Below are 21,178 nucleotides of genomic sequence, written 5' to 3'. Positions count from 1 at the left end.
TTCTCTAGCGCAAAAGCCCCCTAGTGGTGAATGTGGCACTACAGGTCAGACCCGTAAGGGTTAACTGATTACTGCTGTAAGTCCCTCAAATAAAATCAATACAAATATTAGTGCAACATAAGTAGGATTTCAATTATTTATAGGCGTATGTGAAACATTAATTAATATTTATTCTAAACATTTTAATGCTATGAAGTTATAGAATACCCCAGAGCTGCACTGGAGAAAAAGTAATTGGTCTTCAACCTGTCACAGTTACAATATGTCAGCTGTTTATTTCAGTAGAAACAATCCTACTATTTCATTTAAAGGGAACGTTTGGGTTGTGGCGGTGGCGAAGGCACGACCAATGTAGGCCATAGTCCTTGACGCGGTCGCATGTCTTCCACCTCTCATAGCCCACGTTCTTGTTTGCGAAATAAAGGCCACTAGAGCCAACAAAACATTGAACAAAAAGAAAAGAAAAAAAGAAACAAAGAGAATGTTTGTACATTGACAAACTGATACTGCCTCTGATTAAATGACAGAGTGACAACAATGGTGATAGCGCACAGAGTGTACAATTCTAGTCCTGTAGCCCAAATGACGAGAACATGCTGGTTATCATCAAACTCTGTCTGATAAATCATGCCGTCATTTTTGTTTTGAGGAAATAATAGCTTCCCCTAGATACATTTGATACACATACTCAGGCCTGTCACCATGGCAAATTTTGGTGGACAATAAATTCTTCCAGAAGATATTGCAATAAGCCATAATGTTGCTTTGAGGCTATTTTCAAGTAATATAACACTGACGGCATAATAATAATGCAAGAACATATTCTTAAACATCAATAAACTTTGTGGAACTGGTAGACATTTTAAACAACTGAAATGATTTTTCTCCTTTGCACCACCATGTGTGTTGAGTCTCATGAGGCAGCCTGCAGCCAACTGAAGTAAATAATACAAACATATAAGATGTCACAAAGTTTCAGTATAACTAAAGAGCTTTACTGAATATATGAGTCTTAAAATGACAAAACAATTAATATGTTACAGATGACTGACATGTTTAAGATTATTTGTTGGGGACAGGATTTTATTTTGGATGATTTCTTTCCAATGCCGTCCTGTTTTTGGTCAAGTTAATCTTTTCTTTTTTTTTTTTTTGCAGCTGGCAGCATTTCTTGTTTTCTCCCAGTTTCAACTGCAATAAATAAACATAACTCAGGGGAAAAGGTAACATGCCTATTTTTTAAATTTCATACACAATATGAATCACACTTTAAATGAGCAGACAGTTGTCAAAACAAATAATATTATTGTTATCATAGTAAAATTCTTATTAATTATAATAATTTAGTGTCTCTTTTTATTTTGGTCATATGCAGGTACATTTTGTTGTTTGTGTGGAGTTTGTTAGTTCAAAGGATCTGAAAATAATGAACACTGTTTCTGCTTTTGTTTTTTCTTTAGTCTGGTGTGTTAGTGTCGACTGGATGACAAGTTTGTTTACAATTTCATAATTTATTTTATTAGTTTGTTCTGTTGTTTTGTTTATTTATTTGTTGGATTTTCTCTGGTGGACATTTTGTAGGAACCTGAATTTGCACGGCATAATTTGCCAGTCTACTGCTTGAAATCCTTCAGGATAAACTGCTACTGTTTACTGGAATGCATGTAACACTGACCTGGTTTTGAATAACTAATCAGGTTTCTTTTTTTCACCCCATGTCTGCATAATATCAGCAAAGTAATGTAGGTCAAAATCCGATTCAAATTCACCATTTGTTATCTCATTAAGATAGAGCCTCTCCAGATCACTTTTATTTATGCTTTTATTTCCTCTTTTATCTTCTGTTGTATGAAATCCACTGACTCTTGTTCCCTCATCAGTAGGGATGATTATCTCCATTTTCATTCTCTCCCAGAACTGCAGGCACATTTCTCTGCATTTTGTCAGGTAATAGATCCTCTCAGACAAGTTTTATATATCGGTCACAAATGAATGGGTCGCGGGCATAAAAATGGAAATGTCTGAAGGCTAATGGTCCTACATGAGCTGTGCATATGGATGATGAAGCAGAACAACTCTAGGGCAAACTGCTTTTGCTAATATGAGTTGTATTAAGTTAACCAAAGCAGGTTCAATACCGGGAGGTCATTATGCGTCAAACGTGACTTACATTTGTTGGCTGTGCTCCAATCCCTCAAGCTCCTCACTTTTGGTGGTCCTTCTTTTCTTTGCTCTCTATTGGTCAGAGTAAAGTGGTAAAGCGAATATGTACTCCACACTTTCCAGACTTTTATGAAAGGTTGACGTTCACGTATGCTTTGTCTTTCACACCCCAATTATTAATGTTTACCTTGTGTTGGTCTATCACAAATTCTAGTAAAATACACTGAAGTTTGATGCTGTAATACAACAAAATAGGAGAAAGGGAGGGTTTTAATACTTTTGAAATTGTCTGTTACAATCAGATGAAGAGTTGAGTGGTTAAAACAACAGCTTGGCCAAAAAGGTGTTCCTGTGTTCATATCATTTGAATTCCTGTAAGTCAAGGGATTTAAATCCTTCATTTAAGTTGTTGTTGTGCATCTGCTGCCTTTTGGGGTGTGCATCTTTTGTCTAAGTGCCCACAATAAATAATCTGAACAGATAATCTACTATATAATGGTTAATCATTTAAACTTGTCCGGATGGGGTCAGTGAATCAACTCGGCCTCTTTGGTTTGAAAAGAATCGTGTTGCACTTGCGCTACTTCCTCAAAAGGTGGCAGCATACAGTCAATACGACTCAAACCTCTGAAAAGACTACGATGCATCAACGTGTCTGTTTGCAAAAACTCACACAGGTAAAGTAACGCTGCTTTTGCGATACTCCCCCCAGTAAAGCTCGTAGAGGATTTTTAAAAAAATTAAATAATAATTTAAAAAAAGTGTTGTGTTAGTAATTCCACCGGATAATTTGAAGGTGAGAAAATCCACCGTTTACTGTATGTGATCCTCTAGGATTCATCCTGGAGAGGCTCTCTGCAGCCAGTGAGGATGGACATAAAGGTCTCTCCCCATAGGCTGCTCAGGATTACCTTTGATAAATTACACTGCGGTATGACTTTCAGTGAAGACTCCCAGCTTTCCTACACGCTCCCTGGAAGGAGGGAGTGATGTCACTGGGAGAGTCTGCCAGATCAAATCACTTGAATAATTATGTTTGATCAGGAAAAAGACTTTTGTTTCCCTGCTGCTCCTCTCACAGATCCTCTCAAGTAAAGTATGAATTAAGGTAGACGAATGCTTTTACCTGAGACAGTATGTGTTTTTGAGCGCTGTACAAAATGTCTTATTACTGGTTTTGCAAGCAAGTGGCCTCACATCTACTGCCTGCTAAAAGAGCCTCTCAATGAACCACAAGTGGTGATCACCTCCTGACAGTATGGTGAAGTGATGCTGCCTCTGCTGAGCTGGCTGTATGTCCGACCTTGCTTTGGAGTGATCTCTAACAGTGCTGTCAGCCATGTCACTAAGAGGCTTGCGTGCAGCTGACCAGTTTAGCAAGGCCTCGCCTGACTAATCTGATTACTTTAACAAGTCTTCTGTGGATGTGCAAGACAGGACAAATGAGAACAGCGCTTACCTCACATATGCCACAACCAGCCTTCATGAAGAGGTCTTTGAGGGTGCATGTTTGAGAATTATTTCTAAGCAGCTTTTTCATTTTTAAACTGAGTTTTTGTTGTTTCTTTCAGTTGATCAAAGAAATAACTCCCTGTTAGCTTATCACAATTAGCACACCAGATATTTTCAGCTGTTTGCTCCAGCTTATATATTTCTTTTGCCTCATGAGCATCATTGTACAGATTCAACACAGACAGGTTGGAGGGAGATGGAAGGCTATTATGAACAAAAATCTTTCACCATGATTGGTTGTACTTTGGTTGCTTCATTTCTGAACGTTCTTATGATTTCTGTTCTTAGACTTTCTTACTGGATGGTTGTTTTTCATTTTAATAGTTGCTTCATTTATATTCAGAAATCTTTCATAAAATAATCTTCCATAATAAAATGGAGAATGACAGAAACACTCACTTTTCTGCTTCAGAGCTGCTTCCATTTGGTAATTATTACCCTCCCTGCATATGTACATGGACCCCCACCTACTGTCATGGTTCAGTTTGGGTAAATTCAACTTTTCACACATTTTTCTGAGAAATATAATTTCTAATTACTCAGTAAATTTGTATATTGAAGGATTTTCCCGTTTGGCATATCTGTAATTTTCAAAAGAAAATGCAGCTTGGAAGCTGAAACACAGTCACAATGGTACTTGATATGCTATTGGCTGGTGACAATCCAGGAGTGTCACTTTGTTTTGATTGGCTGTATTCCTAAGAGCAGAGATAAGAAAGACTGTAGATATTAGCTTCTGCAGTAGTGCTAAGATGGCTTCCACTGTGCCATACACAGTGTGTGGTTTTTGAACAAAACGTATTGTACTGCGAAATCAAGCAGGTGTAAGTGTTTTTTAGAGGAGGTTTCAAGTATTCTCAGATTTGGAGGTGGTTGTGGTTTCTAAATGCTGTGAATACAGAGGATCTACTGTACATCATGTACAATACTTCCCTATTTCTTTAGTCAATGTTCTTTGGAAACTGACTTACCTGTTGTTTTCCTGTTGTTGCTGCTGCCCTTGGACTTTCAGTTAAATACTATTAAATACTTTCTTTACCAAACTCCAGCCTCTACGCACTTGGGTGAAATTTCAAAGTAATTTCAAAATTTGACCAGTTGAGACCTGGAGAAATATGTAATTTTAAGGTTGAGTTGTAATCAAGTCTAGAACAGGGAAGCTTTTCTAAAAGTGTTGAGATTCTGCCATCTCCCTTGTTGCGAATGGGGGGTCACTTTGTGTCAGGGGTCAAAGTTGATCTTGTTCCCTGAAAATTGTTGACTGATTTTCCTTAGCTCACATCATAGAATAGCCCCATGTTATCAGGCTTAGAAATTCATGCTTTGTGACTTGTATAATTTTATGCTTGACTCCTGAGTTGCAGCACCACATACCCATCTTTTAGCCTCCAGTTATCCGAACCTCCCCTTTTGCGCTCTTTCGAGGCGTATCTGACTTGTACCACATTCCCACAACCACAGTGGCTTGTGGCGATCGTCAAACAAGATCTCGTATGCCAGTGTTAACATTTGCTTTGTACTTGTCATTATTACACAAGATCAGCTTTGTGGAGTACTTGATGTCTTGGTAGATTTATAGTTGTGCCATATTCTTCCCATTTGAAGGGGATTATGGAATAATATTCTTTTCAGTCTCTTTTAATATGTTATCCCTAACCTTTCTGGTGTGTCTCTTTCTCTTCAGTGTCAGATCAGAATATGGGATAAAATGTTCCATGAACTTACTTTCATGTTGTGTTGTAAACTTCGAGATTGTCATTTGTCCTTGATTTTAAACAGGCCTGAACTGCAAATCACTCAAAGTTTCTGTCTTTTCATGCAGACATGTGAAGGTACTGACTTGTTTAAACGGAATTTAAGCTTCCAGTTATCTAGAAGTCATTTACTTTATGCAACAGTTGCTTGGATAAATCAGCACGTGAGAAACAGTGAGTGTGCTTCTACTTTCACCTTCTTCTCCTGGTGATCCTCTCTGCCACTACGCTTCCCCCACACACATGCTTCCCACACTAGCATGGATTAAAAGCTAAAGAAGGTTGAGAAGTCAAAGCTTGTCAGCCCTTCCCACTTTTTTCCTTCCCTTTACTTATTCCCTCTCTCAAGCCCTCAGCCTATCAAGCCAATCTATTTTTACCAGTCCAAACTCTGGAACCTTGTTGCACCTCTTCTCATGTACCTGTGGTTTGGGGTGGGTCCCAGTCCAAAACAGGGACAGCAACAACTAAACCAAGAAGACCAATTCCCTGGAATTTTGAAGTTTTTTTCATTCAGCCTATTTCTAACAACTTGGACAAAAAAATAATATAAACTTCCCGGTAGTTCTTTCTTTTTTATTTTTGTTTTGTACCTCACATAAGTTTAGGATTTATATTTTTCACAATGCAAGACAAAAGATAATCTCATCTTGAGTACACTTAATTCACCTGGAATTTGCATGGTGCTATTTAACGACAGACTCAAACCCTGACATGGCTCCTGTGTTGAAAACTACTCCAGGTAAGATCTCCATTAATTTGATATGGTTATGTGCTGTGTAAAAATAAACAATTCTTTATTTTGTGAAGCTTTGCTTAGGCTTTTCTATGCTCGCTACAGACTTTAAATAAGTTTAATTTGAAAGCTTTGAATATTCAACAGTACCAGAGCTAGTATATACTCTAATTCTAACTTAAAAAACTTCTTGAATTAATTACATATTTTGGTGAAAATGTTTTAAATTCTGAGTTTGTAGATGTAAATTACACAATATACAAGTAACAGACGTGGTTCAGGAGACTGGTATGACTCAGCAATTTATGTTTAGCTATAAAGTTAAAAAGAGATTTCATTTAATATAATTTTAGTCCAGTACAAATTTCATCACACTATTTTCAGAAAAGGAAACCTTAATTTATACCAGATTACATTGAAGTACCACATGTATGACTGGATTAGACTTAAAGATGGTGCAAAAACCTTGAAAAGACCAAATCACAGGCAAAGGAGATAGCATAGCAAAAAGAAGGTTAGAGAACAGTATCCAGATTTAGTTGATGGTTACCTGGAATTAGCTCTGGCAAAGCTAATGAGCTTCTTACACACATGCTAGTAATTCTCCAAGGGACAGCACAGGCAGCGCGTCCTCAGCGGTGAGGCCATATCGATGCTGAAAGGATTCATAATGACATTGTGTCAATGGATTTTCAAGGCTCATCTCTGATTAATAAAGATTAAATCAGAACAAGTGTTCAGTTCCAACAGAATTATGAAATGTTGTGTCTTATGTCTCCTTCTAATATATTTTCGTTCTTGTCTCCTGGAGGCAGTGATGTCTTGGAGTCTTCCACCTTTGGACTAGAGGCCTGCAGAGTGCCAAGGGAAGTAATCCCAGAACCAAAGAAAATCTCACCTACCATTGTAAACTCTCAGTTCACCTTCTGTGTCTGAGGCATCATTGAAGCTGGATGTGAAAATGACAAATCAGAGAGACCCTCAATGTCTTCACAACCTAGCCTACCACCCACGATGGAGGCACCACTCAGTTAAAGTGATAAGAAAGAGGCATATATGGACGGTGACTACAAATAGTTTTGCTGGCTGTAGAAAGTTTCAGCTATCATCAACACCATTATCACTGTCATCAAAATCCTTGTCATCAACACCACAGTTGCCATCATCCCCAGTGCAGCAAACCAGAAGATCAAGGGGGAACTGGTTTTATCTCCTATTACTCATGATCTCATTACTTCCTTGTCAAGCATGGGCAACCACTTTCAAGGTGGCCCTGGTTGGACCTTGGACATGTGACATCTTATACTCTAAGGCTCTCCCTGACTTGGCAGCCCGCCTTGCCACCAGCCGTATAAACAAGAACCCCTACCTTAACAAAGGCTACTGGTATGACTACACATTGATTAATGAGGACTGCAAGTCAACTCGTGCCCTTGTTCGCTTTGCTGATCTAGAAGGTTACGGTGCTGCTTTCTTGGGTCCTGCTAACCCAGGCTACTGCTCCTCTGCTGCTTTGTATGCAAAAGAGTGGGATGTTGGGATTCTGTCTTGGGGTTGTCTCAAACCCAACATGAAGACAAGAGACATGTACCCTACCTTCCTAAGACCACTGCCATTGTCTGCCCATGTAATTTTTACTGTGTTAAGGTATTTTCGATGGGCTCATGTGGCCATCATCTCAGAAGAAACTGATATTTGGGAAGCCACAGGACAGGAGTTAGCCACTTCACTCAGGGATCTTGGCCTACCTGTCAACCCTGTAATCACAATGGAGAGTGATAAGGATGGGCCTCGGAGAGCTCTGACAAGAGTGAGGGAAGCAGATCGAGTTAGAGGTAAGATGCACTTTACTCAGAAGTCAAGAACTTAAGCCCATGCAAACTGTGCAAACTTGTTTTGTTAATCTTTTTGCAGTAATCATCATGTGCATGCCCTCTGTCCTGATTGGTGGCCAAGCCCAGTACCAACTCCTGACAACAGCCTTAGCTATGCGTATGATAGACCGTGGCTATGTTTTTATTACCTATGACACGCTTCTGTATTCCCTACCATACAAAGACGCAAACTACTACATGCTAGGAAATGATACCAAGCTCCGAAAAGCCTATGATGGAGTTCTCACCATCACCATGGAGTCTGGGGAACGCGATTTCTATGAGGCCTTCAGAGAGGCTCAAAACACCTATGAAATCCGCAGCAGTACTCCACCAGAACAGGTAAGACTTGTTGAGGAATCTAATTATTGAAAGCAAGACACCAAAGTTAACAAAGCATTCTTCCTAAAATGTGTTGTCTGACTGCCCTTTATTAGGTTTCTCCATTCTTTGGCACCATTTACAACATGATGTACTATATTGCTATGGCTGCTGAACAAGCCCGCACAAGTGGAGACCGTTGGGTATCAGGTGCTGTCCTGGGAGAAAGTGAGGGAGGCTTTGAATTTGAAGGATTCAATCAGCAGCTGCAGGCAGGAAGAAACGGTGAAGGGATGCAGACTGGCTATGTAGTGCTGGACTACAGCGGCATGGGCACCTCGCTCTACTCCACACATTTTCTTCATGGTAGTCACACAGACGGCAAGACAGGAGGCTTGCAATATCTTGGTCGCTCAGTTCACTTTGCAGGCAGCACTCCCTACACAGATTCAAGTTGCTGGTTTAGCCCATACTTTGCTTGCACTGGAGGTCAGTGTATTAGCAGACTAGCATCCATACACTGATGTAATAAATGTGGTAATTTACACAAACGTTTGTTCCTTTTTTTTCTTTCCAAAGGGATGGATATAATCACATTCTTTTTTCTATTCCTGTTGTTCATTTCTTTGGTGGGAGGTGTAGTAAACATCTTTCTTTACTTGAAGTAGGTATAACAGGGTAGGAAAATTACATCTCAGCTTGCTCAGTATTTGTGCTTTCTTAATTATACATGATGTTTTTGTGCACAGGAAACAAGGCAAAGTTGGGTTCAGCTTTGGGAGTAATGGAAACGGTGGCTCATCGAAGGTGATCCTGACTCTTGATGATCTCGTTTTTATCAATACTCAAGTCAGCAAACGGGTCAGTCTCACTGAATCAAAACTGACACCTCTTTGCATTTCCAAATGATTTGCTCTGGCATTACCTTTTTTTTCCTCTGTGTGAGCAGAAGCTAAATGATGAAAGTATCATGAAAAGCCAAGGCGACATGAAGACACCTCACCACTCTGTGTCTGGCCGTAGCTACCTAGCCTCCACTCCGGACAGTTCAAACGTTGCTGTGTTTGAGGTAAGAAAATCACACCACGCCAGATGCAATGGATAGGTTTCCCACGTTTAGTTCTGTCTGGAGCCTCTGATATTCAAAATGATACTTATTTTATCTTACAGGGTGACTGGGTTTGGTTGAAGAAAAGTCCCACAGGAACAGTTTCTAGTGTGAATGGCAGCACAGAGGTAGTCTTTGTGAAAGTAAGTGAGTTCTTGAAGTTTGGTCTTGACACATTCTGGGCAGAACCTTTTCCTATAATGTGGTGTCAGAGAAATATGAAGGTGGTGTGCTTCAGTAGGAGAGATATGTGAGGGCTTCCAAGGTGTCCAAGAAAATGTCCTGGCCAGAAAGAACTTTGTTCTTGTTCTTTCAGCCTCTGGCAGAAGAAGAAAGTTTTCTATTTTTGCCAGGTAGACGCTTTGGCCTTGAGGATGTTTGTGTGAGAAAGATTTAATGAGATACAAATCAGAAGTTACAAAAATTAACAGTTTGTCAACCCTTTTAAATGAGAAATCTTTTACTTTTTCACATGAACTCCCAAATTATGGCAACTTTTGTTGTTTTTTTCCCTTTTGTAACCTGGATGTTTAGATTTTAGAGTAATGATGATATGCAAGGTTAAATTGCATCTTAAGATGGAAGATGCCATGATAGTTGATTTCTTTATATATATAAAAAAATTTGGCAAACTGAAAAAGTTGTATTTGTATTTGCATTTCAAAATGACTGAACTTGGGAATCTTTGTGTTCATTGATGTGGAATCTCCATCTTTGATAAACCAAATAATTTAACAACAATACTAAATACTTTTTGGTCACAAAAAAGCAGAGCACAGTGGTTTTGTAAAACATTGAAAAAGTGTTGCTTTCCTCCCCCCCCCCCCCCCCCCCCCCCCCCTTGCAGCTAAGGGAGATGAGGCACGAGAACCTAAATCTTTTCCTGGGACTGTTCTTTGACTCGGGGATCTTTGGCATTGTTACTGAGCACTGCAGCCGGGGAAGTCTGGAGGATTTGCTGGGCAACGAAGAAGTGCGTCTGGATTGGATGTTCAAGTCTTCCTTGTTAATGGATCTGATCAGGGTAAGAAAGACTTATCTCTGTTTTATTTTACACATGACCAGGTTGTCTCATTACATGTATTTTTATTTTTTTTATTATCATCAGGGAATGAAGTACCTGCATCATCGCAGCATCATCCATGGGCGGCTCAAATCCCGTAACTGTGTGGTGGATGGGCGCTTTGTGCTGAAGGTGACAGATTATGGGTTTAATGAAATATTGATTGCACAAAGCATAGACACTGATGATGAAAAGCCTGAGGGTGAGAACACTTACAAGTTTGGAATAAAAAATGTTCTTTATTTACTTATGCATGACAATTTGCTTATCTATGGTTGTGCGTTTTTGTCCAATAAAAAGACTTGCTCTGGTCGGCTCCGGAGCTGCTGCGAGACCCAAGTCTAAGGAGGAAAGGAACTTTCTTTGGTGACGTTTACAGTTTCTCCATCATTGTGCAGGAGATTGTCTCTCGCTCTTCGCCTTTCTGCATGCTGGATATGCCTCCCAAGGGTGAGTAATGTCAGGCAAGATGGTGGTAGATTTTAAGTAATTTTATATATCTAAGGTCTTTCTAAAAATCCTCCTCGTATGAGACAAGGACTCTTAAACTAAACTGTTCCCTTTAATTTCTTCTGTGTTGTGTGTGTCTAATATTTTGTTCGTTTTTTTGTGTTGACAGAGATTATCAACAAGGTTAAAGACCCTCCACCTCTGTGTCGCCCCATTATATCAGTGGAGGAGGCCCCTGTAGAAGTAATTCAGTTAATGAAACAAGCCTGGAGTGAAGATCCAGATAAGAGACCAACCTTTGAGGATATCTTCAAGCAGGTAAAAATCTGAAAATACGTTAATTTGGGATTCTATAATGAACTGAAACTTACTGGGAACAAACCTTCTCATGACAGTTCAAGCACAAAGGAAAGAAGACTAATATTATAGACTCTATGTTGCGGATGTTGGAGCAGTACTCCTCTAACTTGGAGGATCTTATAAGAGAGAGGACGGAGGAGCTTGAGCTGGAGAGACAGAAAACAGATCAACTGGTGGCTCAGATGTTGCCCAAGTAAGTATTCATTATGTGAAAACATTACAAAGACATGATGCTATACTCAAAACTTCAGTTGACAACGAGCTACAGATTAAAACAGATGCAAAGGAGGAACATTTTCACTACCAAGTGCTGCTTAGTCATAGTGATAGAAAGTCAAATGCTGCATCATTAAAGTGACTGATGGCAATGCAGTTCTTTTTCATTGTGCCCACCTTAAGTTTGTTTTTTTGTGCAAAAATGCACAAACTTCCTAACAGACAAGGCTCTCTTTGTCCTGAAGCAACAGAAGATCCGTTTGTGTTTCATGTCATTGAACATAATTTCTATTCGGATAATATAGAATCGTAAAATAAAATTATATATATATATACATGTATATATATATATACTGTATATATACAGTATATATACTATATATATACAGTATATATATATATATATATATATATATATATATATATATATATATATATATATATATATATATATATATATATATATATATGTATATATATATATATATATATATATATATATATATATATATATATATATATATATATATATATATATACCAGTCCACATGGGTGTTAAGTGATTATGCTCCAAAAATGTCTGAATTATTTTGCTGACTGAGGGTTGTGTTAATTCATTTGACTCAAATTAACAGGGTTAGGTTATGGGTTTGACTCTGTAAAAGTAACTACTTTCTAAACATAAAAGTCAACTAAAATGTAGGATTAGAAAAATCTATAACCCAGATTACTAAATAAGTAATATTTTGTTATATTTTGTTCACTCTGCTCCCTCTTCATGGAACTTGTTATAAGGAACTTTTAGATCAACTGAACCCATTTTGTTTTATGCTTTTAAATTTAAACTAAAAATTATTGAGGCCGATTCCATGAGCCTCTTTTTTATAGCTTGACATTGACTTTTAACTGTGTATTTTTCTGTGTTGTATTTGTTGCTATCTCTTGGCTAGGACTTCCTTGAAAAAAAAGATTTTTAATCTCAATGGGTTTTTTTATCCTGGTAAAATAAAGGCTAAATAGTAATAATAAAAAATTGGGTCAAAATTAATTCATTTTATTTTTATTTTTATTGGAATGAATCAATGTAAAGATGACAGCCTCGTCATGTATGAAAAGACTTGACAGAGATCTGAATTTGGAAACCAAAATAAATAGGCTCAAAAATTGAAATAACTTTTCAATTAAAACTGCTACAAAATGACAAAGATAATGAACACAAATAAATATAAATTCATAGCTTGTCTGCAAGTTGAATTTGTGACAAATATTTTGGTCAAAGTGTAAATGTTGAAAATGGCTAGCACTAGGTAGCTAACTACTTAGCAGCTAAAATGCTAATATTATCTTAATATGCAAATAAACTCACTCTTTAGAGTGAAGAAACATCATTAATGTGTTCACTGAACTCTGATTAGATTGTAGTATAGTTAAATTTAGTGGCCACTGAAGAATGATGAAGCTAATTAGTCACATTTTGTTGAAGTTTTGAAAACACAACTGCAATAGTTGTTAGAGACCCGAGCGGTGTGTCGGCGCTACAAGCTCGCCTTTCAGCCTTCCTGTCCGTCTTCCAGGACTGTGGCCCAGGCGCTGAAGCTCGGCAAGCCTGTGGAGCCGGAACATTTCAGTGTAGTCACGCTGTACTTCAGTGACATCGTGGGTTTTACAACCATCTCCGCGCTCAGTGAGCCCATCGAGGTGGTCGACCTGCTCAACGATCTCTACACGCTTTTTGACGCCATCATCCCACTGCACGACGTCTACAAGGTCAGCATTCATGGGCTGTTTGCAGCGTTTAGTAAGACTTTATTCTCAATTTAGCATTTTTTTTAAGTAGTATTGTTTGCATGTCAGAGGAAACTCAAATATTGCTACTTTTTAAAAAGGTTTCTGAAGGTAACAAACAACTATTTTACATTGTGTGACGCATGGAATCAAACTATAACCCTTATATCTGAAATGGATTTTGTTCTTTATATTATCTGTTTAATTATTATACAGTGTTATATAGGAGTGGATCATAACTTTTTTGCTTATGACCTACATCACCTCAATCAGACAAATGGCGTCCCTCTGTAAATCTCTCAAACATTGATCTGAGGCTCATTCAACACGACCATGAAATTATACTTTAACAAAAAAAAGTTAAAAACTGATGTACTTCTGGAAGGAAGAATAATAAAATGTGGTGGTGGCCATTATTTCATTTTTTAAATTTAATGTCTGAATATTATTTCAACCAACCCATGCAGTGTTTAATGATACAAAGAGTTGAAAACCTTCTATAATGCCATTACATAGTGTGAAACCTAAGAATATAGATGTTTTCTGTAGTAAGGAAAGGAAACTCATCTTGTTTGACCTAAAATAAGAAATTAAAAATAGGCTTTGTCATTTTGAAACTGTTTACACAGTTCCTGTTTGTATTTTTCATTTAAATGTGGCCAGTACCCAGCAGCAGATACAGCGTTACTGCCATTAATATTGCCTTTAAAGGAATAAAATACTTCATAACACATTAGTGATTTTTCTTTTGAATGCAGGACAAGGCAGGAGGAGTAGCATCTGACTGTTGGGTTTATTAGCTGATTTCTATTTTTTTTCACATGTGTTACTGATGTTAGTAGAAATTGTTGGATGATGATACAATGCACTGTTTGTACTCTCCATATCTTGTATGGACTGATATTTGATGTTGTTTTGGCACACTGTATTGCCCCTCAATTTTAAAACTCCTGAGTTTTAATGTCTTTCTTACTTTTTTAATAATTGCCCCTTGGGACTTGAATAAAGCTGAACATGAATTAGCTCTTTAATCAAATACATTTATATTTATTATTTCAAGACAGATGTTCCTTATTTGACACCTATTGGTATTGAGTTGACATTATCTTCACTTTTTAGTTTTCTAATTGTCTTTAAATGAAGGTTGAGACAAAAATCCCGCTCTTGTGTTTGTTCACTTCTTCATTTTTGTGGTGCTCAGGTGGAAACCATTGGAGATGCGTACATGGTGGCCTCTGGAGTTCCCACCAGGAATGGCAATCGTCATGCAGCAGAGATGGCCAACATGTCCCTTGATATTTTGAGCCTGATTGGGAGCTTCAAGGCTAGACACATGCCTGACCTGAAACTCCGGCTCCGTGTTGGCCTGCACTCCGGTGAGCATCAAGTTACTACTTTCTGTTCAGTAATAAAGTCCCAACATTACAACTGCACACCTTGAAATAGCATCTGGACAATTCCTTAAAACAAATGATTGCATTTTGTGTTCAGCGAGCTCTCATGACTTCATGGTTTGCAGCATATACAAACAATGGATCAGAGTTTTCCAAAGCTCTTTTTCAATTATCTAACATGCTTGGCTGCTGCACATATTTATATAGATTAATTTCTCAGATTGATGCATCGTCTGAGAATAAAAATACCCTTAACTTAAAGACATACATCTTCTTTGTGTCTCCACTTAGCAAATATTTCCCTTCTTTTATTGCATCTACAAAAACTTACAAAAGCAAAACAATACAATTTTATAAAAAAAAGGATCATCCTATCACAGTTTAGCTTTACTTCAGATTTTGTAACACCAGGAAGCTTTAGAAACTATAGGGGAATAAATGAAGAAACTAATCCAAAACATGTTTCAGAAGTAAAAAAATAAAACACAACAAAAAGGCAGGTCACTCAGAGAAAACTTTAAATAAAAGTAAATGATCTCAGTATCATTGAGCCAAAGGGTAATGATCTTTTTCAAGGACCACTAAGACCTGAACAAAAGCTTTGGAAAGTCATTCAGAAATCCCATGGATTCAAAAAAGCTTCCCTAGAAAAGTTAAATGATTGGAGACACGCTAACATTTCTACCTTTAATATTTAATATTATCTTTCTTATACACTGTATTTCCAATTATTTTGTGTGTTACATAAAAAGTAATTACTGAAAAGCAGCCAAAACTCTTGAAAAGTTCAGTAAGTCAGGAGTTATATTTGTCAGTACTGTGCAATATTGGATAAAATCAACCTAAACTCCACTTCAGAGTGAATAAGAGTTAAAGAAGAATCTGAGTCCCCAAGCTGCTAAGTCAAGGAGATATTTTTACCTCTTTTATCCTCGTCTGAAACGTGTTCCTGGAACGGTGAAACACTATCCACTTAGAGTGCTGTCATCCTATTAAGACACCGCACACGCTGGACGTCTGACATGGCCCAATGCATTTCTGTTCTCTCCCGGTTAGAACGCCATCTGCATTTATGAAAATGCATGTTTATAAACATCTATAGTTACGTATATGTGTTATTCTACATACGACAATCACAGGTCCAGTCGTAGCAGGAGTGGTCGGCCTGACGATGCCTCGGTACTGTCTGTTCGGAGACACGGTCAACACCACATCTCGAATGGAGTCCACCAGTTTGCGTAAGTATCTTTAGATGGTTGCATTAATTTTCTAAAAAAAAAATTTATGAGCGTTCTGGGCTGGAGGACAGGTGTATGGCAGTCCGAATACACGTTGCCTGAGGTTAAACAGGGCTTTAAGTGAGCGGTACCTGCTAATCCTTTAACACTATCAACAGAATTAAAGGGCATGTTGAAGTTTCGGGATAAATGCCAATAATTACCACATTTATATTAATCATACTCTGTGTACATTCAAATTTAGGCATAAAGCTGAGGATTAATGTGAAAGTTCTTGTGGCCTTTTAATACATGAAAACTTTTAAGACTTTCCCTAGAAGCTACAGTTTATGAGATGTAACTTTTTTGGAATTTAACCAGTTGCTTTTGTTTGCTAATTTAAACCATATGGTGGATATTCAGGGATGAACAGATGTGTAGTCAAAAACTGCCCAGTAATGATCTACTGCCACCAAGTGGAGGAAAAACAAACAACAACCAATCTAACCTCACATCACCGTCATCAGCTTCGGCTTCCCAACTGTGTCCCAATGTACTTACAATTTGAGCAGCATCTATAAAGATAGATTATCCCAACACAAATAGTTTCTATGTGGATATGTCATAAAGCGATTTCCCTACTCTGAAATGATGTTTCTTCTGCACATGCATAGCTTACAGAATCCATGTGAACCAAACAACAGTTGATCTCCTGAACAGCTTGAATATGGGATACAAGATTCAGGTCAGAGGTCTGACAGAGTTAAAGGTATGTACACTGAAAGACTGACTTTTTAATAATGTGAGAAAAACTGTAAGTCCTTTAGTAGTTAACACAAACTGTGATCTGATTTTAGGGAAAAGGTATTGAGACCACTTACTGGCTGGTGGGGAAGGAAGGTTTTAACAAGCCTCTGCCAGTTCCCATCGAGACCAAAGAGTAAGAAAAGCTTTTGTTTGCTCCCCCAAAATACCTAAACGTTATTTGTCTCGGTGAACTCTTCCTTCCAGAGGTATAGAAGATTTTGTGGCTGCTAATGGCCCCTTCTAGGATCTGCGAGCGCTTAAGATAATTTCAATTGAGTTTCAAATGAGTTACAAATGCATCAGTTGAACACATCTGAATGTTAGGATAACAGTTTTAACTGAAATCCTGTAGTTTTAGCTCTCTGTGCCAATGTGCAGAATAGTTTTATTTGCATTGTAAATGTTTAGAAATAGATCAGTGAGAAATACTGCTTTTACTTCTCCTTCTACTACAAAATAGTTTTTTTCTTTTCATGTCTGATTTAGGTCCAACCTCAATATGCAAAAATGTATTCTGTAAATATATATTAAAGTGAATATACTAGATATATTTTGAAAGGCTAACCATATTTATTTGCATAATTGACTTAAGTGACAGAAACGTTAATTGTAAATCTGGGAGTTTCTGAACAAACCACGTTTACTTTCATACCTGTGAACACATTTCAAATCATTTTTTTTAAATCGACTACCTTGTGCTGCTAGTTTAGAACTCAATAAATTGTCATCATGAAGGAAAACCTTCTGATTAGGAAATAAGTCTGTCATGCACCAGAACCAAGAAAAAAGCTCAACTGGAATCAAATACAATCTGATCACTTTGTTTTTAGACTCAGTTGCTTAATGGTTTTCCACTAATTTTATTTTGCCTTCGTGCACCTGCAACAGAGACATGAAATCTGTCTTGGCGATGTCATTCGTCCTTTCCATCCATTTTGTTTCTTTTGAAGTTGGGTATTTAGAAGTTTAAATTATGCACAGAAATACTTCTGTTTCAATTTCAGAGACATAAACTGACATAATTTGTCATAAAATCATGTCTTTCAGCAGCTAATGAAACTCCAACTATTTATGCTGAGTTTCTTTCAGAATTCTTCCTGGTAGTAGTTTGTTTGTTTTATGTTTTGTTGCTTCAATTGATCCCTAATTAGTATAATCATTTAATTTCAACTCAAGTATTAAATTTTAAATCTTAAAATAAATATATTTGGAATCCTTTGTGTCTAATACGTAATAAAATGAGTTGCTGACCAAGATGATTTACCCTTAAGATTGATTATTAATAGATATCAGACTGATAAGAAAAATAATTTTGTTAATGTGACTAAAAGGAATTTTAAAACAAATATAAACAGCCTTACAGTTGTTACCTTTAATGGTTTGTTTCATTAATATTTTTATGTTTTGTAAAGCATCTCTGAGTTGTATTGTGAACAAACAACATAAACCCTTTTTCAGAAGGGGTTTATTTTCTCTAGTAATGTTGAACCTACTTTACTAGAATATAGTTTTTAATAATACTTAGACTTATATTTTGAGTAGTTTCTTTAAGTGTTGATTTGAAAAGACAGTGTTATCCATTAGTGGAAGCTACTTTTGCTTTAGTCTAAACAAGTAATTGAGGCTTTTATTTTTGAAGAATATAAGTCCTAATTTGTAACTCTTCTGACCACCAGTGTAGGTTTTCGTTCCTTATTATAATAATAAGTGTTATTATTATGAAGTGAAGTTACTTATGTGATTGTCACACAAAATATATCCTATCATAGAATCAGTTTAATTAGTTTTCCTCACTGGTTCAGTGTAGAACAAGCTGTGTTAAATGGAGAGTTGAAAAATGTTCACTCCTGCTGTGTATTCCTACTAAATATGCCGTTTGGTCCTGTATTCTCCTCACAGATGCATAAAAACTGCTTTTCCTCTTACAGCGGTGTCAATCATGGTATCGGGCTGGAAGAGATCCCTCCAGACAGAAGACAAAAATTCCTGGATCGACTGAAGAAGGCGAACTAGGCCGGGATCAGGGGCTGATGTTCGAGATCTGGGAAAAGTCATGTTTCTACCACGCCAAAGACGTGCTCGTAACGGGAAGCAGCAAACCCAGGAAACAGAAGCGCATCTGGAACCAGTGATTTTCACATTATGCGTTTTTTGCATTAGTAGTGAGATCACAGCACTTCAATGAAGAATCCAGACTCCTCTGTGCAAAAAGGAGGCAAGCAGAAAAGGATCTTCAATTGATTTCACATCAGTTGTTTTTGAACCAAAAATGCATAAAATACAGCAAGGTCTTTCATGCACATAGCAGGTCTAAGATGTCAGACAACCACCCAGAAATAAGAGATATCTAGCACTGCGTACCATGTGTTTGGTAGCTGTGCTTCTTTTACTGTACGTATTCCTACTTTTGTGCGTTATAAAGATATTGATCAGATTTTGTCAGCGGCCCAAAAGCTCAGTTCTCCCAACTGCACTTCAGAAGCCCTCATTGTCAAAACTACACATATATTAGACATCAACTCCTATTACTATGAGTTTCATTAGGATTTATTCATCAGCGCCTGGCTCAGTCCGGGTAGTTGAGGAATACTCCGGTCTTTGCAGTACAAATCACAAAGTGGAGTAGATTGTTTATGTGACATTTCATTTTGAAATGATCTAACATAATCTAAAAGAAGTAAACTAAATTCCCCTGGTGTAAAGTATCTGCAAAGACAGAACAGAAAACGCTTCAGGGACCCTCTCACCGTCCAGTACCTGTAACAAAACTGCCAAAATTCTCCATCCCACTGCTTCTGTGGTTTCAAGTCTTTTCGAATGACATGCCAGGGAAAGTGCTGGAGTCTAGCGCCCCCACCTGTTGACTGAAAAATGGCTACTTTAGCTTGCACTTACAGACTAGATGCATTTGTCTCCCCAAAAATACCACCTATAACTTTTATTTTGGCAAGCAGTTAAATCAAATGGATGTTTTTGATCATTTTATGTTAAATTCTCATATTAGTACCCTGATACTGTAACACTGTGTTTTCTTTCAGGGTTATCATTTAGTGAGAATTTACTGTATGATCTCAGCCTATTGAGAACATGCGTTTTAAGCACTTTCCGAAGCGACTCACAGTGTTGTTTTTGATGGTGTGCATACTGCTGTAAGCGCTGTATCCTATATATGGCCGCTTGGTTTCATCAATGCCGTTCCTCTATAGGCAGTCTGTTACAGTAGCATGCTTCATGCATGGCTGATTGCAGGCCTTTATTTAATACAGCATGTTTCTTCCACAATGATGCACAGATCTTTAGAGTCAATTGGCTGAAATGATCGTTTCTCATGCTCTGCTTCAGCGGGCTAAACTCGAAGGATCTCCGTCTCTCAGAGGGAAATGTCCGTGTGTCTTTTCTTCAACCTAGAACTTCTGCTTGGACTCCTCAAGGTTTTTTCTTTGGCTTAATTTGTATATAATGTAAATGTGTACATAGTTTGTGTCCTGCACAATTAGGGTTTTTTTTTTGTTTGTTTGATTTTTCTGCTTGGATTTCCTAATTATTTGACTGAACTGGAGATGCAAACAAATCCCAACGGTTCAGTCACAGTCTGCCACAAATCTTATACTGATGTATCAGCAGGCAGGCGATGTCAAGTTATGAACTTCTTCTTAAAAACAGGCTGCAGACTTTTTTTTGGCAGCTTGCTGATTATCACTTTTCACCTTGCTGCAGTAGTTTAGTGTATAGAGACAAAAACAAAAAAACCTGGACGCCTGATGACTTAATTATCAGGCTGCATATGATGTGTTACACACCATTAACTGTTTAGCAGTTCTGACTCTTTCAAGCACGATTAAACCCATGACAAAGAGAAAATCCTGAATCAAGATGAGCAACATGGGAGGAGTGGTCTTTTCTTTCATTGATGGGTATCTGAAGAGCAACATGATTAATCCTATTTTAAAGGCAATACCTGTTCTTTTTTTTTTTTTTTTTTAGATTTATAACCAATTTGCCAAACAGGTAGGTCACGTCAAAACTGAATGGACTGCATTGTTCATTTTGAAAGTGATCTCAGTGTGTTTCTGTAAATAAATTATGGTTTTAGTGAAGATTGTGTCCTCTTATGTCTGACTCGCTGCCGACCATCAGTTCTGCAGAGGCTCATCTCCCAAGTGGCGGCCTGACAGTTGCCTGAATCAATAAAAACACTCAGTGACGCCAGTACATCAGTGTTAAAATGGCTAAAGAACTGCATTTAAACATGTCACAAGTAATATATTTCCTGTGGAGCCCAATCTCTCAGACAGTCGTGGCTAATTATTAGTTGTTGTTTTGTCTCTGTGAGCCTCAGTGATTCTGCTTTACGGTGGAAAATACTCTTAAAGACATAAGAATGGGTCTTAAACAACACAATATCTCCAAGAGCCTGT

At 37.6% G+C, this 21,178-nt stretch overlaps 1 protein-coding gene across 1 annotated transcript; it reads left to right on the top strand.

The window, feature by feature from the left end:
* Window positions 1–6,992: 6,992 nt before the first annotated feature.
* LOC102222325 (retinal guanylyl cyclase 2-like) lies at window positions 6,993–20,706 on the top strand. Its single transcript, XM_023341899.1, has 18 exons — window positions 6,993–8,000; window positions 8,080–8,381; window positions 8,477–8,849; window positions 8,940–9,024; window positions 9,110–9,221; window positions 9,310–9,429; window positions 9,531–9,611; window positions 10,316–10,492; window positions 10,577–10,733; window positions 10,832–10,981; window positions 11,151–11,299; window positions 11,377–11,534; window positions 13,132–13,324; window positions 14,544–14,718; window positions 15,876–15,974; window positions 16,628–16,722; window positions 16,811–16,893; window positions 18,689–20,706. Exons 1-18 carry the CDS (start codon window positions 7,127–7,129, stop codon window positions 18,771–18,773), a joined length of 3,468 nt encoding a protein of 1,155 aa, XP_023197667.1. The 5' UTR covers window positions 6,993–7,126; the 3' UTR covers window positions 18,774–20,706.
* Window positions 20,707–21,178: the final 472 nt, after the last annotated feature.

This window comes from Xiphophorus maculatus, chromosome 11, assembly GCF_002775205.1.
Source record: "Xiphophorus maculatus strain JP 163 A chromosome 11, X_maculatus-5.0-male, whole genome shotgun sequence".
Taxonomy (NCBI): Eukaryota; Metazoa; Chordata; class Actinopteri; order Cyprinodontiformes; family Poeciliidae; genus Xiphophorus; species Xiphophorus maculatus.
The sequence above is the reverse complement of the archived record's forward strand: the minus strand, read 5'-3'. Positions and strand labels throughout refer to the sequence as shown.